The 19,908-nt window shown below is 52.1% G+C and overlaps 1 protein-coding gene across 2 annotated transcripts in view; it reads right to left on the bottom strand.

The window, feature by feature from the left end:
* MYO1C (myosin IC) overlaps positions 1-19,908 on the bottom strand; it is a 41,300-nt gene that overhangs the window by 15,343 nt on the left and 6,049 nt on the right. The window contains exons 1-9 of one of the 2 annotated variants that reach the window (XM_061605452.1): positions 11,820-11,929; positions 6,957-7,112; positions 5,749-5,864; positions 3,712-3,910; positions 3,256-3,336; positions 2,284-2,463; positions 1,515-1,613; positions 1,312-1,425; positions 23-94 (exon numbers count right to left, since the gene is read on the bottom strand). In XM_061605452.1, coding sequence (XP_061461436.1) covers positions 23-94; positions 1,312-1,425; positions 1,515-1,613; positions 2,284-2,463; positions 3,256-3,336; positions 3,712-3,910; positions 5,749-5,864; positions 6,957-7,112; positions 11,820-11,837 — 1,035 coding nt within the window. In that variant the 5' untranslated portion in view covers positions 11,838-11,929. Of the gene's footprint in view, positions 1-22; positions 95-1,311; positions 1,426-1,514; positions 1,614-2,283; positions 2,464-3,255; positions 3,337-3,711; positions 3,911-5,748; positions 5,865-6,956; positions 7,113-11,819; positions 11,930-19,908 lie in introns of those variants that run through there. The other variant, XM_061605453.1, reaches the window with a different exon arrangement.

Here is a 19,908-nt window from a genome sequence, read left to right as displayed (position 1 = left end):
GCCAGCCAGCCAGCCCTCTCACCTCTTCCCCCTTGGCAATGATCTTCTTGTGGGTCAGAGCCTCCCGGAGCAGAGAACTTTCAACCCCCAGGAGCTACAAGCCAGAAAAAGAGGGAGTCTGTTAAGGAGCTACTGTTAGCTCTACACATGGCCCCCTCTCCTCCTCCACAAGAAGGAGGCGGCTGTCCAGGGCTGATCCAGGAAGAGGCTCCACCTCTGCCTGATCTAGCTCTTCAGGAGGAGGAAGAGGGGAAGAGACCAACACTGGCAAAGTGCTGAACATGGTGTTGGGCCAGTCACTGTCTCTCAGTCTAACCAACCTCACAGGGTTGTTGTGAGGGAAAAAACACGAGAGGGTACATATAAGGAAGTGGGTGGGATAAAAACTTGATAAATTAATATTTTAAATAAACAAATACAAAGCAGCACAATGTTCAACCATGAACATTAAAATAGCACCCTCCAAACCAAAATGTCAGCGTCTAGGGAAGGCACTATGGCCAACAAGGCTCTCAGGAGGGACATCTTCAGATCTCAACTGAGCTGAGATCCAATGATCGCTTGGGAAAATCATTGTCCCCTGAGCACGTGGGGATCTTCCGCCAGTTGCCTGCCTCACAGGAGGGACATCTTCTTTTGAGCCACATAACTTCTTATAATACAATTCAAATTATTCTAAAATATCTTTATTAATCCCACTGCCTCATTTTAATCGGGGAATTGCCATTTTAAGACAATCAGAGGCTACTATCCTGTTCATCATTCTTGCAATAGTTTAACTTTTCATACGTAGCATAAGAACAGTCTTGTTCCTTAAATCGTTTTATTCTTTATTGCAGTTCACCATAATATTTTAAAATTAATCCTGCCTCTTTTTTTCATTTTCTTATTTAAAAAAGTATAGGAAATAATTTGACCTCTTCTAAGAGTTTTCAGCCTGTGAACTATCCCTATTCTGATTAATCTTAAAAAAAATTATTGAAGATCTTCACATTTTTCCCTGAATACTTCAGAACCATGTTATTTACTTTCCACTGACATTCTACCTTTGCCTCTGCTTGGAGAGTTATAGAAATCAGACTGTGATCTGCATGAGTATTAGGGAGGACATCATTTTCAATAACATCACTTACCCGCCTCTCAGATTTTTTTCCCTAATCCATTTTAGAACATTATTTATGGGGGGGTGGGAGTATAACCCCAAATGATTATCGTTCCAAGTGATTCAGTTCAAGTCCATTTCTGAAGATAATGAGGAGTATTTTGCTTCTATCCATTTTTGCCTGGGAGGAGCCACCATCTGCCACTCACCCTGGCCAGGTATTTGATCTGGTTTTCCGTGGTCACTTGAGCGCTGCCCTGTTCGTCAGCAGCAAACTGCACATTCCCCAAGTGCAAGACACTGGCAACGATACTCAACAGCTCCTGGGGAAGAGAAAGACGGCATGTAGGGAGAGCACTGGGGACCCGCCTCCCTCCCAGGGAACAGCAGCCTCTGAAGGGGAGCCACTCACCTCCACTTCATTGTCACTGAAATTAATGACAGACAGGGCCCTTCGCACAACCTTCCAGTCGCTCTTATCGTTGATGGAGCTGACTTTTGCACACTGACCCTGGAAAATAGTTGGTGAATGTGAGAAGAAACCCTCAGCCGGAAAGGGGGTTCCCCCCTCTCTCTCCCTCCCCCCCAACCCTAACCCTTTCCTTACCAAGCAATGAAATAGCCTTTGTAGCTCCAAGGAGAGAAGCTGGCAATACCCCAGTATCTAGAGGTACATGGCTGGCTCCAGCAGTTCAGGTTTTTAAGCAAGTTCTCAAAACTCATTTGATTTGAAGGTTTATTGCATGCACTTTGGCTGTGTTTTTTGTAGGGTTTTGCTGTTGACTATTGATTTTTATTGCACTGGGTTTATTTTTGCTCTAAATCTAGTTGTACTTTTTAAAGTTTGTTATGGATAAAATTGTATGCATATTATTAGCAGCTTATAAATATATGATCCAACAACAGGAGGCCGCCTAGAGCTGCTGTGGCCTCACTGAGCCAGGGTGGGCCTGGGCTCCCGCCATGTCATCATTGACGCCCCCCACCCAATGCAAGCCGGAGCTCAGCCTTGGCACCTTGCAATGGGGAGGAGAGGGGAACGCAGCGGCAGCCACCCAGAAAACACGCAGCCGAGCAGGGCGACTGCAGCTGCCGCTCAGCCCCACTGCAGGACTCCCCTCGAGGGGGGGGAGAAGCTGCAGCAATCCTGTTACCTTCAAGCAATCGCTGGGATTCTTTACCTTCACGAGGAACTGGTACTGATGGGGGCTCTTCTCAAGCCCCAGCCTCCTGAGCAGCTCCTCCTCCCCACCCTCCAGCAGCTGGTAGAAAATATGGAAGTTCCTCTCGCTATGATTCTGGTGCACGACTCGTGACTTCTCAAGGAGGTAGTTCAGGATGTGGCCCCCAATGGGAGCCCCCTAAGATAAACAAGGCATTGCTGGTGAGGAATGGCCAGGCAGACAGAGAGCCATCAGCAGGAAGGCAGGCACCTGCGCCCAACACCTCACACACAGCATCCCAGAAGTCTTGTGTGCCTGTGCCTTGGGAAGGCGGGCCAGTTTCAGAGCTCTTGTGCTTTTCTCCAGCAGCATCTGAAGGGACAGAGGCAGCAGCCAAATGTCCACAAGGGGTCAGCCGTGCATTCAGAACCGCCTTCCAGGGGAGGGACAAAGCACACTTAGCAAATGCGCTCAGGGCTTGGCACCACCTCCTCCGTGACAGGAGGAACATTCCGTGCATTCTTTCACTTCAAAAGTGAGATCCTCCCTTTTTGCCCAAAATGGGCACTCAAGATGAGGTGCTTCAATTATGCTTGTTTGCATTTCACTTTTTCAGGTGGAAAAGGATGCAAAGGGCAGTTCTGGATTGGAAACTGGAGGAAAACTGGGACTAGTCGGGGGGGGGGGTCCACCCCACCTATCAAAGCCGAGATCTTTTTCCAGGCCACAATATTCAGCCCCCATTGAAGTTTCCAGATCTCAGAGGGGAAGGCCGTGGCTTGGTGGCAGAGAAAACGCTTTGCCAAGCAGGGCCCCCACGTTCCACCCCCAATGGCAGTGTCTCCAGGCACGTCTGGGGAAAACTCCCCCCTGAAACCCTGGAGAGCCGTTGCTGCCAGAAAGTATAGACAACACTGAGCCAAATGGACCCCAAGGGCCCGACCTGGAACAAGGAGGCAGATTCCTTTGCTCTCCATCCTACATGCTGACCTTGTAATCGAACTGGACATCCATGTATTTCCCAAACCGACTGGAATTGTCGTTGCGCAGGGTTTTTGCATTCCCAAAAGCCTGATGAGAGAGAAGGGGAGGAGGAGGAGGAGAAGGAGAAGGAAGAGAAACAGTTCATCTCCAGTGTGGAGAAAGGATGATCAGAGGGTGAGCCTTGCCCACCCACCCGGACCTTGCACCCCTCAACTATGCTCCCCTTGGCCCCTGCTCTGCCTCCCCTGCAGCTGGGCCTTGACATCCTCAGCCTGGACCAATGGCCGGCTGCCTTGGGTTTCAGCCCCACGCAGCCCAGAGCAGACCACAAGCGTATGACAGATCCTCCTGGGAAGGGAGGGGGAGGGGAGGCTGTGCCAGTGCCCAGTTCTCTCCCAGGCCCAAGAGCCAGGAAGGAGCAGTGGCCTTCCTCACGTAGGCATGAGCAGCTACACAGATTACCTCAAGGACCGGGTTGGACTGTAGCAGCCTGTCCTTGATGGTCTCCACTTGCTCACTGGCTGGGCAGGTCACAGCATAGTACTGCAGGATCTTCTTGGTGGCTTCCGTCTTACCAGCCCCGCTCTCCCCGCATATCAGGATGCACTGGTCCTTCCTCTCTGTGCGCAGCGAGCGATAGGCATTGTCAGCAATGGCATAGCTACGGGGGAACAAAGGCAGGAGGGCATCAACACCACCAGCATCGCCTCCACCGCCGCCTCCTGCCTGCTTGCCTGCCTGACACTGGAGCCTGCAGGGGAATTTGCCGGGGGGGGGGGGAGGGAACACAGCAGGCAACTTCCCTTCCAGGGGACTGTTCACCAACGGAGCCCCTTTAACCACCTTATTTAAACGGGAAAAAACAGGATATAAATGCGCCAACCTGCCTGTGCCTTAACTGCTTCTGCTAAGGCCCCTCTCCAGGTACCGTCTTTATTTTATTTTTTAAAAAGTATAAACCACTTAATATTTAAAAAACATTTATGTGGTGTACAACATAAAAACAATGGTATAAAAGCAGAAAAACAGGAAATTGGGGGATTCATACAGACAGAAACTTTAGGTCCAATCTTATAGGTCGGGGTTGGGGAACACTTTCCAGCCTGAGGGCCACATTCCCTTCTGAGGGCCAATCACCAGGACAGGGCAGGACCAGAGGCAAAAGCGGAGCAACGAATGTAAATATTGTCTCTGTGCCCTCGGCCAGCTCCTCCATGCACTCGCACACGCACCTGTCCTGCACGCAGGCAAGGAGGCACACTCGGGAGTCCACACAGACACGCTCCGGCTGCATAAAGCCCTCATGGTGACGCAGGGCTGGTGTGAGGTGTGGCCCAGGGGGAGTTCTGGGGGCACACTTGGAGGCCTGGAGGGCTGCCTTTGGCCCCTGGGCCTCAGCCTCCACACCTGTTGTGGGTCAAAGCCTGGGCGAATAGATACGTCCTTAAAAGATGCATGGAGAAACAGACGGCCACTGCCACACGCTTTGCATTTGCCCCAAGGGATGAGGACTGTTCAGCTGTGGAGGCCCAACTGGGGACTGCCCTCCCCAAAGGGACTCGCGTGGAGCCAATGTTCCAACCCTTTGGCACTCGGCGGCAAAATGGGTATTTACATGCAGACATTTTGATCTGCTACAAATCCTCCTCTGCTTTTAAAGGATTTCACCTGCTGATTTATAATTGAGAAGTTGTATTATAATGTAGTTTTTGTTCTACACTGCCCTGAAATCCAAATCGGATAAATGGGGGCAGAAAACTGTTTTGATAAATACATTTTAATAAATGTTAAGGGGGGGGGAGAACAAATTCCAAATTCGAGGCCTCCTGTCTCTCTCTCATCTCAAGATCAGTGGGGCTTGCAGGTCTGATCTGCACCAAAGCAGGAGGTGAGTGAGTGGCAGGCTCTTAGTTTGAAAACACATCACCAGCAGACACACACACACACCCTGAAGCTCGTCTGTAGGGCCAAATCCCTGGCAGTCTGAATCCCCAGAAGCTGACAGGGGAGGAGAACCTGACGAGATGCCCCCTCCCATCTCCCTTAGCACTTCAAGCAAGCGGGAGAAAGGAGTGAAAAGCACTTCCAAGATTTTGCACCTTCACTCCCAGGAGGGACCGCTGCTTCTTTCAGGGAGGGCCTTCTTGTTGCATGCGTGCAGGGAGGATTGTTTTGTTTTTATAAACCTCGTCAAAATCACTCTCAGGATTCACCCATCATTTAAGTGTTTAAATGGGGAATGTTCACCCAGCTATGCAAACAAAGATATTCCAGTGGGTTACTGGTATCTTAGCAACATGGGAAATGCCAGTCAGAGGGAACAGGAAAGAATTCACCAGTGCCCCACCTCCCTCTCCCTCCCTCCCTCCCTCCCTCCCTCTCTCTCTCACACACACACAGAGAGAGAGAGAGAGAGAGTTGGAGCTTTGCTTTGGGCATGGCTGGCAGTGTGTGGCTCTGTGAGGAGACTCTGGATGAACATCCCGTTGTGTTACCCACAGGTGAGGAGAGACTTCATAGAAGCTGACGCCGCGGTAACGGTCCATGTGCTGCTTACTGTAGATCTCCAGGTCCTTGTAAGGGTTCACAGAGACCAGGACGGAGCTGATGTAGGTCTGAGGAGGGAAGGGGGGGAGGAGGAGGAGGAAGCACAGAGGAGGTCAGGGGAGGAGGGGAGCGTCCCAGGCCCCAGGCAGCACAAGGAGGAGCACAGAGATACCCAGGCACTTGATCATAATCAACTCTTGTCAGACCGTATCTCCCTATATGAGCCTGCCCGGACCCCGAGATCTTCAGGAGAGGCCTTTCTCTCAGTCCCAACACCCTCGCAAGTGCGATTGGTGGGGACACGAGATAGGGCCTTCTCGGTGGCTGCTCCAAGGTTCTGGAACTCCCTTCCTAGGAAGATATGAATGGCCCCCTCCTTGCCATCCTTCCGTCGGCAAGTAAAGATTTTTTAGTCCGACAGGCTTTTGGGATAGAAGGTGTTTAGGATTGGGCTTTACAAGGCTTGTTTTATTGTTTTATATTATTATTTGTATTATTTTAAATTGTTTTTAGATTTTAAGTGCCTTTTACGGTTTTAAGGTTGTGCATAGTTTAATTGTATTTTAATTGTATGTTTTTCTATGTTTTTAACTACATGTAGTTCTATTTGTAAGCCACCCTAAGTTCCAGTTTGGAAAAAGGGCAGGGTAAAAATAAAGTTTCAATTCAATTCAACTCTTGGGCCATTAACATCAAGGCAAAACCTCTTCAAGGGATACTCGAATAGCCCTTATTTTTCTTCTTTCCCAGAAATCCTCAGATCAGAGTTGCTTTCAGCTTTAAATGTGTGCAAGGTGGTTATACCTTAGTGGGTTATTGGCTGCCGTGAGAAACTGGAGGGGTGGTGGTGGAAGGGAAAGCATTTCCCTCACGCGAGATGTTTATTGAACACTTTTGCTGGTCTCTTGTCAGGAATTCTAACACTGCATTGCTGACCATTGTGCATACACAAACACATATGTACGATGTGTGTGTGTAGATATATATCTGATGAGGAAGATTGTGGTGGGACTGTGGCGACCCTTGGGTAGCAGCTGTGCCTCAGGACCCACCACAGCCTGGCATCTCCAATATTTGCAGCAGGACTACACAACTGGGGCAGCGCTCAGGTGGCGGGGAGCACACGCAGCTCCTGCCCGAAAGGCTCCTCCTCTACTCACATAGATCAGGTTCTCCTTGAACCGCTTCCGCAGGTTTTCAATGAAAGCAGCTTCACTGGTGAAGTTCTCAAGCAGGACAAAGTCCTGAACTCCCACCCGATCCCGGGCTGTCAGGGCGCTTTCCATTGTGAGGCGGACTCCGTCACTTCCGACCGCCTGCAAGGGAGCAACACGGAAAATGCAAGCTGAGAGCGGATAACCAAAGAAGGAATGAGAAGAGGAACCTTGCAATGGCAGCTGCCAGCACATTAACCTTGCGGATCAAGTGACTGATGCCAGAACAAAGCAGAACCTGGATTAAGGAGGGGGGTTTGCCATCTCAGAAAGGGGCATCCCCACTGCAAGGAAGGTGTAGTATTCCCTGACGCAGATGCAAAACTTCACACACCCCACTCCAAAAGGGCTGTCCATTGCTCCAGAGCTGATGCTCCTGAGCTTGCTTATTGCCAGTGTTTTAAGGTCACACTTTGTGTGGGACTTTCAAAAAAATGTGAGTCCAGCTCTTGCAAGTGCCTAAAATGAACCGAGCTGATAACACAAACTGGAATCCTTCCTGGGAAAGGCAGCTTGGCAGGGCCCGGCAATCGAGGCACCTCACACAGGCTCCCAGTCCCCAAACTCCCACTGACAGCATCCCACCCATTTCGCTATGGGACCGAAGCCAGGGCTCCATGTGCCACTGTGGCTCACCTCATGGTTGGGCAGATGGTACCCAACTGGAATCAGACACCTCTTCTGCTGAATCTGCGCCAACAAGCCCTCAACATTCATGGCTAGGGTTGCAAGGAAGCCGTGCAGCGCTGCCTCCCAAGGCCCTTCACTCACGGAGCGGAGCAGAAGCTGACTGACTGCCGCTCCCTAGTACAGGTCAGAGCCCCATGGAGGAAACTTTCCACACCAATAAGAACATCTCCTCCCCGACAGATTCCCAGGAGAAAAGAGGGAGGCTGATGGAGAATGGAGGAGGCACACCTGCGTTCCTCAAGGTTTTAACCTCTTTCTGCCACCTTCCCTCCTCAGAAAGCAAAGGGTGAGCTTTGGGGGCTTTCCTCGGGGGGGGGTCTTGTGAGATGGCCTCCTTCGCAAAGCAGAGCAGGCAGAAGGACAGAAGTGGAAGGCGGGTGCCTAGGAGCCTCTTCTGTGCTGTGGGTGCACCTTCTGGCAGGAGACGAACAAGCTGCCTTTCTCTTCTCCAGTCTCCTAACAAAAGCCAGCCTCATACATGGGAGACGTGATCTCTCTCCTCACCCCCAAGGACTCATGTGCACACATGTGGAAATGCCATCAGGGCACAAACTGACTTGACCAGCTAGGTAAGTCTTCCTCAGAGGAAGGAGGCAGAAACGAAATTCCTAGAAATCAAGGGAGGCAGCAGTGAAGGGCTTGAAGCACCTGCTCTGCATGGTGAGGTGCTCTCGGAAGGCCCAATGGCCTCCAGCTGCAGGGGGCCAACCACAGCGACCAGACAGGGCGGCTGGCAGCAACGCCTGCCAATCAGGTATCAGCTGACGGGCCAGTCTAGGTCCTAGGACAACACCACTCCCTCCTCTGCAGCTCCCGCAAGCATAGTCACAGCTGGGTGAGCCTCAGTGATCCCAACTGGCTCACTGCCTCTCCTGGGATGTGGAGGGAGAGGGGAGGGAGGACTGCAGGATGCCAGCTCCCTTCTTCCTCCAGGCTACACCAAGCAGCATGAACTCCAGCAGTTTGCTTGCAGGCTGGATTTGACCTGCCCTGAACGTCTGCCCAATGGACGCTGGCTGCCCAACCTGAGGAGCAGCTTATTCTACCAGGAGATGGGAGTGGGGCATTTTACAGCCATTTAGACAATGATTATTTAGGGGAGATTAAATGCATGCAACACATACACTGTGTATATTGTCTTTACTGTTTTAAGGCATATTGTTAGCAATTCATGTATTAATGTCCATTTTCTTACCTCTCACGCACACACGCATTTTGTGTTCTAATTCTACACGCCTTATTCGTATCTTGCATTGTATACAACCAAATAAACACAAATGTTTTCAAATAGGACTGTTTGGCATAATTATGAAGTAAACAAGTATAGATTATGCAGCATTTATTCACACACCAATTATAAATATTCCCAGTGTCAGGGGGAGGGGCGTAAAGAAAACACACAGAGGAAGGAAGGCTGCCCTGTAGAGGCAGGGGCCTACTCTGAGTAGGATTTAGCCACATAAACCTGTGCTTCCCATGCCAAAATAGAAGCAGCATGCACCTCTGAAGCTCAGGGGTGACCATTCCCTGGAGCTCAGTTCATGTCCTCCACTGGCCACTCTACAGACGTTTCCCACGCCAGCCTTTGCTGGCACACAGGAGGCAGCAACTTGGGGCAAACAGGAACCTCTGCTGCCTGTGGCTTCCACCCCAATGGGGACTCTCCTCTCCTGTGGAAAAGTGGCCCTGCTGTCCACCAGACCTAGGCTTAAGAAGCCCTGAGGACCCCCCCCACAACAGGGGGCAGTTTCCCCGAGAGGCAGAATAGACAGCAGATACGTCCTGCTGCTGCCTACTGGCCACCAGAAGACTCCCCTCTGCCCACAGGTTCCCATTCAGAGATAGACTGCCAAACTACCCTCCGGCTTTTTAAAAATCACCCCACATGTGGTGTACAGGTTCCCACCCCATGGACTGCAATGACAGATAGAAAAGTGCCCCCCACACAAACACACACACCCTTCAGCGACGAGGAATTCCAGGGGCAGGATGGCCCTCTTGTCCCAGTGGGCCACTGACCTGGCTGGCAAAGAGGCCAATGCCCAAAGTACCAGCAGCAGGATGGGACTGGGGAGCTCCCCACATCGCTCATGCCAGGCTGGAGCAGGTTGGCATCAAAGCCACAGGGAAGCAAGGGGCAAGGATGGCAGGCAGGCAACCAGAGAGTTCAAGGCTTCTGGGTGCTCCCCAGCCGGCTCGCTGCCTCCTCCCATCTCTCCCTCTTTGGCGCTTCATCTTCATTTGAAGATGAATCAATCTGGGCTACAAATACATTGGTTTTATGCAACAGGCCTTGGAACACAACTGGACTTACGGCCACCAAGTAGATAAATCTTCCCTGGACACATTAAACATATGAATTCTGCACAGAGAAGCAGCAGCAGGAGGAGGACCCCAGCACAGGCCTAGGAAGGCTGTGGCCTTAGCCAGCCACAGCGAACAGAGCGTGTAAGCTGGTCACACTTGAGCACATGTTGCTCCACTTCTCCCTCACCATCATCACCTTGCCAGACCTTTTGCTTCCCATTTCCCCTCTGCTACTGTGTCTTGCAATGGGATATGCAGAGCAGGGAACCTCTGCGCCTCTGGTGGGGCTCAAAAGAACAGTGGCCCTCACACAGCTGCTTACAGACCGGCTCAGCCGTCCCCAAGCCAAGAGGCATAAATGCCAGCCTCTCCTCTTTGGCAAGATTTTCACATTTTAACCTTGGGCTTATGGTGGGACATTAAAATAAAGCTCCCACAGAGTATTTTCAAAAAATGGAAAAGACAAGCAGAGGGAAGCACAATAAATCCCACTTCCTAGGTGAGCTGAGCAAGGGAGACGCAAGTGCACAAGGCCTCCGTCGCTGCTGCTGGAGTTGTCACACAAAATGGCTTCTCTCTCTTCCTAGGACAGCAGCAGCAGCATCAACACCCTTCCTACCAGGCAGGCTCTTTCTGGTGAGCAGGGCATGCCAATGCTGCTGTGATAAGCAGTTGGCCCATCGTCATCACCTTTGGCAGACTCCTCTCCTTCAACACGCTGACCGATGCCACCAGCACCTCCCCTCTCCATGGCCCTCCCTGTTGGCAGGCGGGAACCCAAGCAGGGTATTCCCTCCCTTCTCTCCGTGATGGGCACTTCTCTAAAGCACATCAGAGTCCATCAGAAGGACCATCTTGCCCAGAGGGGAGCAGGAAGGTCACCATCAGCTCCCAGTGGTGACCCCTCCCTCCCCAACGGTCACCACGGAGGAGGGGACTTCTGAAGGACCATCTTGCCGGGAGGGGAGGGGAGACGCTGCCGTTTGAACTAATAGTTGTCTCTTCACTTTATTGCAGCATTTTTAACCATGCTCATTGCTGTAATTTTTGTACACCACTTTGTGAGGTCTGCCTGAAAAGGGGTGTTTAAATATTTTAAAGCTACAAACGCACTTTGCACTTCGCTCATTCCCTAGCCTTCCTTAGTGGCCTGCTTATTTTAAGTGATTTTCTCACTCATCTAGCCAGATCTGTCTGCCAATCAACGTTGCTACCTATTCCTTCACCTATGCACGGATCGTGGCTCTGTGCTGCCTAGTCAGGGTGGAACACTTCTTGAGTTTCCACAGCTGGGCCCTGGGGCAAAAGCACTGCAGCTTGCTCAGAGATAATGCTCCCAGGCCGGGCTCCCTGCAGGAACCAGAACAGGCCCGGGAGGCCCTTCCTGACCCCTCAGCAGAGCTGGCCTGCCACACGGCCACGACTTGTGGGCTCCCCACCGTGTCCTAAGCCCTCTCTTCACAGTGCCAAGCAACAGACTCCCTCTCCACTCTGTGCGCAGAGCCACACTGCCTGGAGCTTCACCACCACTTTGTGCCACAGGAAGAGGGTTCAGCTGGAAGCCAGAACCAGCCCCAGCAGCAAGGGGGAAGGAGCCTGCGGAGGAATCCCCTGCCACTCCCTAGAGTGGAGCGCCCAGCAGATCTGCAAAGCGGGGACGGACACACACACACACCCCATGCCCCCTCCGCCTGGCCCACGGCCCTCATACCTTCCCCACCCCTCTTGCCTTCTGGAAGGAATTCCTGGGGCACTCCTGACATTCCTCCCAACCAGGGCCCTCCCCAGAAGAGAGCACTAAACAAGCCTTACCACAGCCCTGAACTTCATGGCCGTCCCTCGCCAGAGTCACTTGATGTCGCCGCTTCTCAAAGCAGGAGCGAGGGGGAAGTCGCCCCGACTGTCACTCACCTCCCTCCCACCCCCTGCCCATGGCATTTTTCTGGGCCCTCCAGAACGACTCCCCCCCCCAGGGCTCCTGCTCCAGAGTCTGGGAGGGAGAGGGAAGGAGGGGGGTCTCTTCCCTTCCCCGTGAGCGAGCAAGCAAGCAGGCAGGCACTCGGATCCCAGCAGCAGCACAGGATTAAAAGCAGCCACTGTGGATGAATCTCCCTCTCCCTCTTCCCAAGCAAGAGGGAGAAAAGGAATCCGAGTGGCTGGAAAAGTTGGGCCGGAGCCCAGGACGCCTCTAATAACCACACGGAGGGAAGGGCAATGGTGGGCCTGAGCAGGGGAGAAAGCCAGCCTGCAGCAGGCAGGGCAGGGCAGCCAGAACGGCAGAGAAGCCTCACCGAGGGATGCCAGCGCCACCCTAAATGAATGCGGTGCCAGAAACCAGCAGCCACCTTGCCACGTCTGTGGGGCAGCACCCCTCCCCCACAAAGCATGGGCTCCCTCAATGGCAGCAAGACCCTCTGGCTCAACGACTCAGATTTACAAAGCGGCACCCTCCCCCCTCCCCCCACACATGCCAAGCGCCTCATGTGATGCGTTCCCACTGTATCCCTGGCACTCCTTGGAACAACATGAAGCTCGTCCAACCCCCCACCCCAACATTTACAGACTGCCTGAAAAGGGGGTCCGAGAAATTGAAATTTGAGGGACGGCTTCTTCACTCACCACTGTGCTACACCCTCACCTACACCACCCAGTCAGATGCCTCTGGGAACCAGGGAGGGGTATCACCAAGTGGGACAGGCAGGCAGGCTGGCGAGGCAACTCCTTGGGGGGCAGAGGCACTCTGAGCTGCCCTTTCCTTGCCAGGGCACCCTATGCAGCCGCAGGGGGAAGGGGCAGAGGAGCGCCATTGCCTCCCTTGGCATCCCAGCCAGCCTGAAACAAAACCTGAGGGATCCTTCCTCTGCCCCCCCCCAACAGGCAGGGAAGGGGCTGGATGGAAACTCTTCCACCTTCTCCAGCTCAAAGCCCCAGGAAGGCTGTGTGAGGAGGCCCAGGCGATGGGTGGGGACTCAGAAGGGCTTCTTGGGGGACAGGAGCTCCTTGTCATTCTGATTGCAACAGTCACAACTGAATGACTAAAAAAGTGGGTTGGTCTCTCTCACACACACAAACACACACAGACACACAGCACTTTTGCCAGGGTAAGTCTTTGGGTATCCTAATCTCCCAGAAACGGACACCCACAAGGGACTCTTGTTATGAGGCCAAGAAAGAGAAATGCTTCAGAGACTCATTTATTTCTTCTCTGTAAATATGACAGCCCAGAAAAGTTCCTCCTCTCAGATAAACAGAGATGCCAGAGGAAAGTGTCTCCTGCGCCCCCCAGAACCACCCCATGCCTTGTGCGTGCTGGCAGGGAGCTTTAGAAGGAGACGACCAGCAGGTCAGCCAAATTTTTTGCTAGCGTTCAGCTATCACACAGACAGAGCTCTGTTGATCAAGATGTCCATTCAATTTAAAAAGAGCCCCTCATGAGAGGCATGTGGAACATAAGCACCTCGGGAGAGCTCGGCTGCAGCAGGATCAGACCCCAAGGAGCCCACCTCGGCCAGTGTCCCCAATGGGAAACCCTCCAGCAGGGCACGAGGGCAAGAGTGCCTCCCCTCCAGTGTCCAGTAACTGTTATTCTGGGGCATGTGGCCTCCCCCAGTGGGGGCAGAACATAGCCATTGTGGCTCGTAGCCGCTGACAGCCTAATCCTCCGGGAAAGTGTCTAATAATCTTTTAAAGCCCTCCAGGCTGGTGGTCTTCACTGCCTCCTATGCAGACTCAAGGCTAGAATGTGCTCACCGTGTCATATACAAACATGCCCTCAGTATGAAACACACCAGAACACCCAGGGAATGGGTGACGGGTGGGCGGGAACCCACGTGGAAGAAAAATCCACTCTGGTGCAAGTCCGCTTGGGTTTTTTAAAGGGGTTCCTTACTTCCCTGCCCCCAACCCCAACCCCCTTCCGATCCCCACTGCAACGTGCGGTGGCATCTACAGCCCCAGAGCCACACAGAGCCCCAGCCCAGTCCTGCCCTTTGAGGTCTGCCTGGCCTGCCAATGTGGCAGAGCCGCCACTCACAGAGCCTGAGTCAGCTCACCAGAGCTTCTCTTCCTCCCAGCAGCCAGTCATCATTTTCCTTTTAAGGAGAAAAAATGTTTTCACAGGGAAAGTTCAGTATCCATAGTCTGTGGTTGCTGCTGGAATAATTATTTGCTGGAAATGGATCCTCCCATCAAGAGATTCGGGGGGGGGGCTGCAGTCTGAGCCTCCCCCCCCCCGCACACCAGAAGAGGGAGGGACCTGCCAGGCTTGCCGTGTTGGACTGGTCCTGGTCCTTGGCTGCAGCAACAGGGCAGAAGCATCTCGCTGTGTTGTCTGGCAAGGAACTGCTTCCACAGGCACTCGACTGGGGCCTTCCGGCAGTTAAAAAAGCTTAGCTCTTCTATAAAAATAAAATGGCAGGTTTCTAGCCCTTATTGTGGCTGAGAGAAACTGAGAAATTCACAGACTGAGTCTTTGGGAAGCCCTTCCATCGAGGGGGCCTCCCCACCTTCATTGCCACAATCCCCAACATTCTACAAGAACTAAAGTACCCCCAATGTCAATTGGGCACAGGATCTCTGATGCATCAACAGTTGCTTTCTTTAAAATAATTTATCAGCAGGCTGTTTTGTGGAGGCCTGTTGAAAGATGGGCACACTGCTGTAATTAATGTGGCGGGGGAGCACCTGTCAACCCATTCTCCATCCCAGAGAGCACGAAGGGACAGGAGACTCCAAGTGAGAAAAGTGCCGCAGCCCTGCATTTTTCCATGGAGGAAACAGGATTTCCTATGGACTCCTCCCCCGGCACAATCCCAGGGAAAAGCTCCTAAGAATAGGAAATGACTGTATAAGGGCAGATTTGCACCGACACCCTGGCAGTTTTGGAGGGGAGCTGAGGGACAGCAGTCGAGAGCTCTGCTGCTGCAACATGCACACATAGAGGAACCTGCCTTACTTCTGTCTGCCTGCCATTGGTCTGTTTAGCTCAGGATGGGCAGCAATGCCTCTCCAGGGTGCACTGCCAGCCCTGCCTGCCATCAGTTGCCATGAGGAATTGAACCTGGGACCTTCTGCATGCAAAGCAGATGCTGTCACTGAGCAACAGCCCACACACACACACACACAGACACATGGGCTCAGTCCACATTCCAGCAGCCGCCTCTGGGATACTTCTGTCTTTCCCGTGGGGAATACTCCTCACTCAGAGGTCTTTTGTAGTTGAGCAGCAGAGCACTTGAAGGTCCCAGGTTGAATCCCTAATGGCATCTCCAGGCAGGGCAGGAGAGACCCCTTGCTGCCTGCCCCCAGGGTCAGAATCAGAGACCCTAGCAGTCCTACTAGGCACTGGGGCCGTCTGGGCCGAGGAGGAAGACCAACCGTCACCCAAACAAGACGTGGCCAGAACTGCCTCCCTCCAGACGGCTGGCCGATGAGCGCCTGTTGCAGGCATCCGCGCTTCCAGTCACCCAAGAACTGCAAAGGTGCTGATGCTGCTCAAAGCCATGAGAGCTAATTAATAATTATTATTTTTTTAAGAAAACCCAAATCATCTTGGGAGACTGACAATGAACAGGGCAAGCCAATAAGCAGTCCCTGGTGCCTCTTCCCGGCACGCTGGCACAACATCCCACTTCTGAGCGCACAGCATGTTGCCTGCCCTGTTGATGACTGAAGCTGAGTCCCAGGAGACGGTTAATAGCTTGTTTGTTCAGTTTCAGACATGGGCCTATTCCCAGCAAAGAGGAGGGCAACTCAGCCACACCACTGAGTCTGATGCCCAGAGGCAGCAAGATCTCTGGAGGTGGGGCGTGCTAGGCAGGAGCTTGTGACAATGCAGGGAAGCCTGCGCGCTGCATCTCTATTAGCTACCTCTCCGTGTATGAGGAACTTCCCAAGGTCTTTAGCCTTCCAGCTGGAACATGGGATGCTCCTTTGAGGGCCTCCTTCCAGGAGGCAAAGGTGTGCAGTTACAGAAGGAACGCAGCCTGCGGGACAGCTGGGAGGCAGCGGGAACAGGAACACTGGGCTTGGGAGATGGCAGGTCACAGGCAGAATAACTGATCAGAGTCAATTATTGAGCCACTGGTTTCTATGCAAAGCCACTGGTAATTAAGACAAAAGGCAAAGGGAAGCTTCATCAATTATAAAGGAACGCCTGTGGGATGAAAGCAGCATGGAAATGATGGAATACAGCAGTCGCTCCCTGCCCACCCCTTCTCTTCCCACCTTTCCCCTCCAAAGCCTTCCGGAGAAACAGCCATCAAAGGGGCAAAGGAGCCCTACTTCTCGGGAGGGGGGGAGCCTGGCAATGACAGTAGCCATGGCAGGCTGAACACCGCCCCCCACCAGCTGTAAAGCATGCTGAGGAGCCAACAGTTCAGCTTCTTCTTCCACATAATCAAGAGCTGCTGCCACCACCCCAGGAAACAAAGGCAGAGAAGCTCCAGAGAGAGAGGCCCCTGCCTACATGCCGGTTCATTTCCAGGCCCAGTTCAAGGTGCTCACATTAGAATTTAACACCCAAACAACTCAGGCTCCACATATCAGACAGGCCATCTCCTTCCCTACAGACCCTCTGGGGAGTCAAGATCAGCAACGGAGCCCCTCTCCATAGTTCTAACACCCTCAGATGTTGGGGGGGGGCATGGGATAGGGTCTTCTCTCCTTCCCCTTCTTTACCCTGGCCTTTGACACTTGAGAGATATGCTTCTAGGAGCCACCTTATTCTTATGATTGAAATTTGTTTAAAACGGTTGCTAGTGTTAGCATTTTAAACTGCTGTAACCTGCCCTGGGACCTTATGGTGAAGGATGGGTAATATATTGAATAAATAATAAGATGCATCAGGAATAACCAGAAGACCCAAGGACAGAGAGAGGAGGTAATGCCCCTAGCCTCTTGCAGCAGGCGGGTGCAGGCCAACTGGCATGTGCAAAATGCATCATGTGGGAAATACCACACCTAGGTGCTGGTTTACAACTTCAGAAAATGCTCTTGGTTTTCAACACTGCTGCTTCTCCAATGAATCTGCACTTAAGATTGATCATAACATGTGCAAGAGCACCACCTAATTAACTACCTGCCCACAAAGCAAGAATGCCATGAGAGCTCTCAAAATTCCTCTTCCCCAGAAGGATCCACTTACTGACACTGCTGGCCAAACACTTATGACTCATTCTTTTGCACAGGATCTGAGTCAAGGCACAAGCAGCAGAACAAACAAGCCTCTGGAGACCAAAGTTCCAAGGTAATTCCCCTATACTGAAAGGGTGGGTGAGGTTTGTCCTACTGACTACTGCACCGCCTTCCCAAAAGGCAACTCTCCAAATGGAGACCACTGGAAGAGGGAGGCATGTTGAATATTCTAGACTGGTGGCCTTCAACTTTGAAGTGTTGGGGCTACAACTCCCATCATCCCCAGCCAGCTTAGGCAAGGGTCAAGGAAAATGATGGGAGCTGTAGTCTAACAACATCTGGGCAAAGTTGAAGAACACCGTTCTAGAAGACAGCACCCTCTCCCCATCACCCAGTCACAGGTACTGCCTGTTTCAGCTCCTTCCCTTTACGCTCTCAGTGTCTTTCTCACCTGACAACAACTGGGCAGCCTCCATCAGCACTCACCGCATCCTCACAGTGGGAAGCCTATAAAAGTAGGACAGGAACACCACTGCACCATTCTCCCCACGTGAGCACCTGGTACTTAGAGGCATATCACAATACTGGAGGAGGTTTACAGCCACTGTGCCTAGTAGCCATCGATTTGTCTAAACTCCTTTTAAAGCCATCCACGCTGGTGGCCATCAGTACATTCTGTGGTAGCAAATTCTACAGCGTTAACTATGCACCGTATGAAGAAGTAATTTCTACTGAATTGTCTGTCGAACATTCCAACATTCAACCACGCTGGGTGACCCCACGCGAGAGGGAGAAAAGCTTCTCTCTGCACCAGGCACCACGTTACACACACCCTCGCTCACCTTCTTTTCTGAATGTTCTAGCCTTTATTTACAGGCAAATTGCTCCAGCTCTTTGATCATTTTGGCTGCTCTTTTCAGGGAGAGGAGGACAACGCATTTCCCCACCACAACCCCCATGAAAGGTAGTGGATCTTCATCTCAGCTACAGCTGGACATACGCAGCACAAGCAAGGGAGAATGGGGAGGCCCCGATAGCTCAATGTATTCCTGACTCTCCCCCCCCCCGTTATCACTGCTGTGCTAATAAACCAAGTAGGGTGTGAAGAACATGCCACTGACTTGGGTGCTGCCTTGAAGCTTGGTTTAGCAAGTCTTGTCATGCTTCTGACAAAGGTGCTGCTGGTCGAATATGCGTTACACCAGACTTGGCCAGGGCACAGCAGGGTCACAGTTCACCCTGATGGCTTCCCAACCCCATCCCACCCCTGAAGTAATGTTCATTTCTCTAAACAACTTTTTTCATGAACTTTTTATCCAGTTGGGTCCGGCTCCCATCCCGGCTGGCATCTGCAGTTAAAAGAGGGATGGAAGGGGAAACGTCTTTCGTCTCTGCTGGAGCCCCTGGAGAACGGCTGCCAGCCAAAGCACAGGGGCTGGGGCAAACAGTCCGGCCTTGCATTACACCGAGCTTCTTTTGGCGCCCTATGAACTTGTGTTCCAAATCCTCTGAAATGTTAAAATGTCCTTAAAACAACAGCTATCAAAGTCCTGTGTCTGCAAGGGCCCTTCTGGTCTCCCCAACTGTGTGTGTGTGTGGGGGGGGGGAGGGAACTGCACTTTTACTCCACCACTTCCAAGCTTTTCAGGCTGTTATTCGGCTGTGTACACATCAAAGCACATCCCCCCCAAGAATTCTAGGAATGGGAATTTACTCCTCACAGAGCTACAGTTCCCAGTACCCTTACAAAATACCGTTCAAGGGATGGGGGGGGTATGTGCATGCGTACAGTGTGTACACGCAGCCTTTAAGTCCCACATGTAGATCTGAATTGAGCTATTTCATTGTCTTGCTTCCAGCTCTAGCTAGACAAATGCAACCATCTCCTCCAATTCAGGTTCCCCCCCCTCACATTGCAAAATGATCCTGGTCATCTCTCACACACTCCCCTCGCACCCCAATCAGCAGTGGGGAATCTGCAGCCTTCCAGATGACTCCCATCATCCTTGACCATTGGCTACAATGGCTGGGCCTGATGGGAGTTGTAGTCCAACAACATCTGGAGGACCACCCCTCCTAAATATCCATTTAAATCTTATATGCATACATAGACACACACACCCCAGAGGAATAAGGAACTATATGGATAGTTACTAAGCCTGGTCCTGTTGGCTAAAAGTTCTGATCCTGAGAGGCTGCACCCAAGATTGCAAGAGACACTGGCACCTTTATAAATGTTCTTACATGAGACAGTCACTGCCTTGCCTTCAAACTGTGAGCAGCCAGGAGACATTATGGGGCAAGAGCTGGGGCAGACCTGGCCTGGGCGGCAGACAGCTTGTCTCAGCAAGTCCCCCGCCCCAAAGTCAAGGCCATGGAATTAATGGAATGTAGCCTTGCGCACAGAGAGCTTGTGAAGGAGCTGACTTTAATCCTACTTTCCACACTGGGGAGGAATGGCAGTGCCAGCAAGCAGACACTTGCTGAAATTCCTCTCTTGCACTGGACTGAAGGAAGGAAGGAAGGAAGGAAGGAAGGAAGGAAGGAAGGAAGGAAGGAAGGAAGGAAGGAAGGAAGGAAGGAAGGAAGGTCAACGATGCAGACAATGAGAGGAGAAGTACACTGGCATGGAATGTCAAGAGGGAATCTTTTGCTTTCTGAGTGCCTGTCACTGGCAGCCCATAGACCAGAGATAGTGGTCGGCTCCTGCTACTGAGGGAGAAGGGCTTGTGGGGTGGAAGGTGGTTTGCAAATACAAAGTGGCAGC

This window comes from Rhineura floridana, chromosome 21 (assembly GCF_030035675.1).
Source record: "Rhineura floridana isolate rRhiFlo1 chromosome 21, rRhiFlo1.hap2, whole genome shotgun sequence".
NCBI classification, from domain to species: Eukaryota; Metazoa; Chordata; class Lepidosauria; order Squamata; family Rhineuridae; genus Rhineura; species Rhineura floridana.
The sequence above is the reverse complement of the archived record's forward strand: the minus strand, read 5'-3'. Positions and strand labels throughout refer to the sequence as shown.